Here is a 5,180-nt window from a genome sequence, read left to right as displayed (position 1 = left end):
GCCTTCCCCCGGGCGCAGGGAGACGCAGACATTACAATGGGATCCGCGCCAAAGAGCCGGGGAGGAGACGAAGGTTTTCTGTAGGAGATGAGATGCAAGGCCATGCGGTACCCGGTGAGCACGGCCTATTAACGAGCTACTTGTTAAACGAGCAACGTCCGGTCTGCGTCCTGCTGAGGAGCTCCTCATAGCTGATGGTTTAAGAAGTTGTGCCCTAAGGGCTGGCACTGCAGGGCTTGATACACCCAGCAGCTGGTGCCCGCAAGCACAAAGGAAAAGCGACCATCAGAGTGCTCATCGTCAAACCCAACCTGCAGCAGTGGAGGCTCCTCCAGCGCTGTGCTGCTGTGCAGTCCTACCCGGGGTGGCAGAAGGGAGGAACAAGTCCCAGGGCCGATGCCGAGAGCTGGACGCCGGATCTGTGTCACTGTCGTGTGGGATAGGGCGATTTGGATGGCCCTTGGCGCAAACGGAGGTGTGAGAGGATGCTCCAGCTGCCAGGGGAATGGGCACACTGTTAAATCCAGCCAAGGTCAGCCCGTGCCAATCTTCTCCCCACAAATACGGCCCAGCAGTTTTAGAAAGCAACGCAAGGTCTCAAAGCAGATGTCCCCAGTCCTTAAAAACACCCAGGCAGCCTCCGAAAGCACTGTCAGCAGCAGTGCTGCAAGCATCAGCCTCTTCTCAGCCCCTGGTGTTGCACAAAATATTGCGTTACGTTTGTCTCTGCTCTCACAATCTCCATTTGGGCGCAGCAGACCAAGCTCCTGCTCTCGCCGTAGCTCCCCTTGTTGCTGCAGCCCACAGCCTCACGCTGCAGAATAAAACCCGGACTCACCCCGGGTTTGAAATCGTGTCTTCCCAGCAAGGGGCCGAGGAGGAGCCAGGGATGGAGTCCCCAAAACACCCCCCTTCTCCTCAGACGGACGCAGCAGCGCCTGCACATCTCTGCATAGGATTCAAGTCCACGGCCAAGCCTGGCCAAATAGCCCCCAACACACACGCTTCTGGGCCTGAATTGGGGGATAGCCCCTCAGGGAAGGGCTGTGGCTTGTCCTCTCCCAGGCAAGGGAGGAGAAACCCAGAGTGCAGCTTGCTCTGGCCAGCACCCACAGCACCATTCTGGATCCGCTCCCTGCCAGGAAACGTCTCCCCAGCCCTGCGTGTCCATCCTACTTGCTCTCCCTAGCTGCGATGCCCTGGGGTCAAAGCAGAGATGGAAGCTCTGTGGCCAGCTTGCCTCAGTGAAGACAGGGGTCCTGGAGGACCTTCCCATGGTCCCATGGAGAGCAGAGGTTGGACACACGCATGTCCAACGCAGCTGCGAGCTGCCCCTTGCCACACTGATGCTGTGGAGTCGGCCCATCTTGGGGGCATCAGCATTTGTGCTGAGGGCAGGGGCCATCCCAACCTACTCCACCAAGGGCAAAGCTGGCTCCAGCAAAGCCAAGGGCCTCACAGTCACACAACCGGACTCTCTGACCAAACATTCAGGCACTGCCCGAGGGCCTGCGTGGTGCATTTCTGGGAGAAACACCCTTACCGCCCGGTGCAAGTTCTCCAGCATCACGTTTAAAGGGAGATCCCTCTGTGCATAATCCCTTCCTATGGCAGCTGCAAGTACTTAGTATTTTGGACATTTCCAGTCCCCTGTCAAATCTGGTTCAAGCTGGACAAGAAGGCTTAAGTTATTTCGGGAAAAAAAAAAAAAACAAAAGGGAAGTTTAGATGAGTACAAACTGTGCTATTGCTTAAGCCCCATTTCTCTAGAAAGCCAAGCAAGTTTGCTTCCCTGTCCTCTCTGCACTACCTGCATCACTATGACGTGGGATGGGGTCAGGCTTGGTTCTGCTGCTCCTGCTTGTCAGCTCCTCCACCATGTCCCTATGAAGGAGACAGCGAGGATGACTAAGGCTGGTTGCTGGGAAGGCTGCAGTGGTCATCTCCCCTCCTCAGAAGCCACCTCCGCCAAGGCCAGACCCTTACCCTGGTGGGTGTTTCCCTCTAAAGGTTGCGTGTTGTGGAGGAGCTGAGAGAAGCTGCAGCAGCGGAGCTGTGCCCCTCAGTTTGCCAAATCTCCTACTCCCTTACTCTCAAGTACGGGGTGCTTGAGAAAACATCCACCGAGCTCCAGGATCCCACCCTGGGAATCCTCCATGCCTGCGTACCCATCAGCCACATGCTGCTCTTCCTGGGACTGCACCTGGTCCCCATCTTGGGCCAGAAAAAGCCACCTCCTAAACCCATGAACCTGGAGGTGTCAGAGCAGGGGAAGGGCATGCTGTGCGCTCCCACAGCAGGCAGGGACAGAGTCAACAGCAGATGAGGAGAGACTGGAAAGCCAGGAGCCCTCCCCGAGCTGCCTCTCACCGGGGCATAAATCCTCCCAGGCCACTGGCCAGAACCCATTCACACCAGCATGCCATTGGCACAGCTGGACTGGTTTTGTTGGGGACCCTCCAGGGGTGGAGAGGAGGACCATGCGCTCAGCTCCTCCTGGGCTCAAACAGGCTTTTTTTCTTTGCTGGTACAGCAACCACTGCTGCTGGTAGGTGACAATGCATCAACCCCCCAGCCTCGGGCAGGACACGCTCCCCCCATTTCACACACTGCCACGTAGGCAGGCATAGCCTTGGGTACGGGGTGGAAGAGCCCACATGGCTTGTGCTGGGAGGAGAGCTGCAAGGTGAGCGGCGTGGAGCTTCCCTGCGTTACCGTTATGGCATGGATGGGAGCAGGTTTTGGCTTCAGCAGCCACAGGCAGCCAGCTGTTGCCATGACACAGCACAGTTTGGTATGCCGCATTCCCAGCACCAAGGCTTCCCCATCCGCTTCAAGCGCCGTCCTCCCGAAATGCAACCTTCTCCCCAACTCATCCAGTGCAGCACCCATCTTGCTGTCCTCAACGCCCTCTCTCACCTCACCTCAGTTTACCCCCAGCAAAACCGGGAGCCCTTTGCACTTCTCCTCTGAGGGGAAGCATAACGGCAGCTCCCGACCCCAGAAATAGCCGTGAAAAGGCACTCAGAAGCACGAGGGGACAGCAAACGCCAGGTGCTGGGCTGAGGGAGCAGAGCGGACACGGCTCCGCAGATGCTGTGCAAGCATTTGCGCTGCAAGATCCAGGCTGGCCGCTCCAGCACAAGCAACCCCCAGTGCCAGAGCAAGCCAGGGTCCCCCACTTTGCAAGTGAGCACTCCCTGCCCGCATCGCTCCCCTGCCTCGCTGTCAGGCTCTGCCACAGCTCTCGACTCCCTCCCCAGCTCCTTGATGAATAAGGATTCATTGAGGTTCACGATAAGTGGACAGTTTTCTCCCCGCAAGTAACACCTCGGTAACAGCGTAGGTGTTGCAAGAGTCATTGCCTGGCTTCCTCAGGCCCAGGAAATCACATTAGCTCGATCAAATTTAAACTTTCAGGCGGTGGGAAAAGAGTCAAAAGATACCAATGCTTTTTCCTAGCCTGGGTGCTCTCCAGTTACGCAGGGGGAGGGCAAAGCTTGTAGCAGGCTGCGGTTGAAAAGGTTGTTCCTGCTCCTTTTGCAGGCTGCAAGGAGGCTGCGTTTGCACCGCAACTTCCTGAGCGGAGGCCACTACTCTGTGACACACGCACGTGATGAAATGCCAGCGCCCATGGGGGGTACAGTCTTCCCCCTGGTGCTTCGGGCAACAGCGGGTTAAATATGCCACAGAAGAGCCCATTTCCTCAAACTGTACTCATGCTTTTTTGTCTGTTTTCTTCTGAAAAGTATGGTGCAGACACGACATGGGTCTACAATAAAATGACAGCAGGATGTTCTCTGCTAGCGGACACGACCAGAACTACAGGCTACTACACAGTCACAGCTATCATTTGAAGGCTGGTACACAGGAGAACAAGTAACACGATCAAAATTTTTACTATATTACAATAGCTCTCTTTACAGTTAGTTCTGTTCACTACAACTGTCTCAAAACAGTATCTGCATGCAGATAGGTACCTCGCAGCCTACGCAAACTAGAACATAAGACAGGAAACGCAGCACATCTCACCAAAAGTGTGATCTACCCACAAGCCTGAACCCAGTCCCAAATGTGCAGGGAACCGTCGCTTGCTGCTGACAATAAAGTTCTTGGTTTCTGCGGATGCCACGCGTGCACTGTGACGAAGGGAGGGCCTCCACTGCTGTCTGATCCGCCGAACGCATGGCCTTTGTGAACAAAGATCGGCTCTGCTTCCCTGCCAGAGCTGTCCCAGCTCTGCACGTCATACACGTGCACGGTCCCATCAAAACCTTGAATAAAAGGGAATCAGAGAGACCGCAGAACTAAATTGCTTTGCTCTAGTCCCATTGGGCTCATGCTCTCATCAGGGCTCTTGAGACAGCAACGAGGACAAAGGCCCAGACTGACAACCTGTGACAGCAGAACTTCCAAGCCTCCGAGGAGCTTGTCTCAAGCTAACAGCTGCCAGGGAGAACACAGGCCAGATCCAAAAAGCTTGCAGATTTACTAGTCTGAATTTGCAATGCTCTGGCCAAGAGAGGCAGCCTTGCTGCCCAGCTGGTCTTATCAGCGCAGTATCCCTGCATCTAGGCTGTCACTGGCACTATCAGGGCAGCATTTGCTAAGGGTTTGGGGTCTTTGTTCTCCCAGGGGAGAAGCAGGAGTCCCCCGGAACCCATCCAGGCCCCTTCTGTAGTTACTGGGGAGAGGCAGCTGCAGAGGATGACTAGCTCACTCCACTGCTGGCCCCAGGAGGAGCTTTGAATAAACACCTCAGTTAGGGAGCTGTTGAAGTAAGGTGGGGTGAACTGGGCCTCAACAGAAATGCAGATCAAAAAAGAATCCAGAAAAGGAGATTTCTGCCCAAACCACATACCTGAAACGGCCAGGCAGCTTTCCAGAGCAGGAGCCCAGGAGACGCACAGGAACTCCGCAGCCGAGCTGGGAGAGGGAACTCTGCACTTTGCTGAGGCCAAGGACTCCGAGGTTTTTCTGACGTCCGTTAGGGTGAGGTGCCCTCCACTCGAGAGGCAAGCTATGGGCTGGGAGCTTGAGTCAGAGCCTTGAGGTCCGCGCCCGACTCCCATGCACCACCGCTCGCCACACGGCGCTGAGGGGACAGACACAGCCTCCAAGGGACTCTGCGGCTGCCGAACATCAGCCAGGCACAGCTGGCCCTTGGCACAGCAGAGAAG

At 56.0% G+C, this 5,180-nt stretch overlaps 1 protein-coding gene across 1 annotated transcript in view; it reads right to left on the bottom strand.

The window, feature by feature from the left end:
- Positions 1–4,044: 4,044 nt before the first annotated feature.
- WDR73 (WD repeat domain 73) overlaps positions 4,045–5,180 on the bottom strand; it is a gene marked incomplete at its 5' end in the record, with an annotated part of 5,272 nt that continues 4,136 nt past the window's right edge. Inside the window, 2 exons of the mRNA XM_010290647.1 lie at positions 4,045–4,274; positions 4,862–5,170. Coding sequence (XP_010288949.1) covers positions 4,045–4,274; positions 4,862–5,170 — 539 coding nt within the window. The remainder of the gene's footprint in view (positions 4,275–4,861; positions 5,171–5,180) is intronic.

Source organism: Phaethon lepturus, unplaced genomic scaffold (genome assembly GCF_000687285.1).
Source record: "Phaethon lepturus isolate BGI_N335 unplaced genomic scaffold, ASM68728v1 scaffold52877, whole genome shotgun sequence".
In the NCBI taxonomy this organism is placed as follows: domain Eukaryota; kingdom Metazoa; phylum Chordata; class Aves; order Phaethontiformes; family Phaethontidae; genus Phaethon; species Phaethon lepturus.
This window is presented reverse-complemented; position numbering and strand designations above follow the sequence as displayed.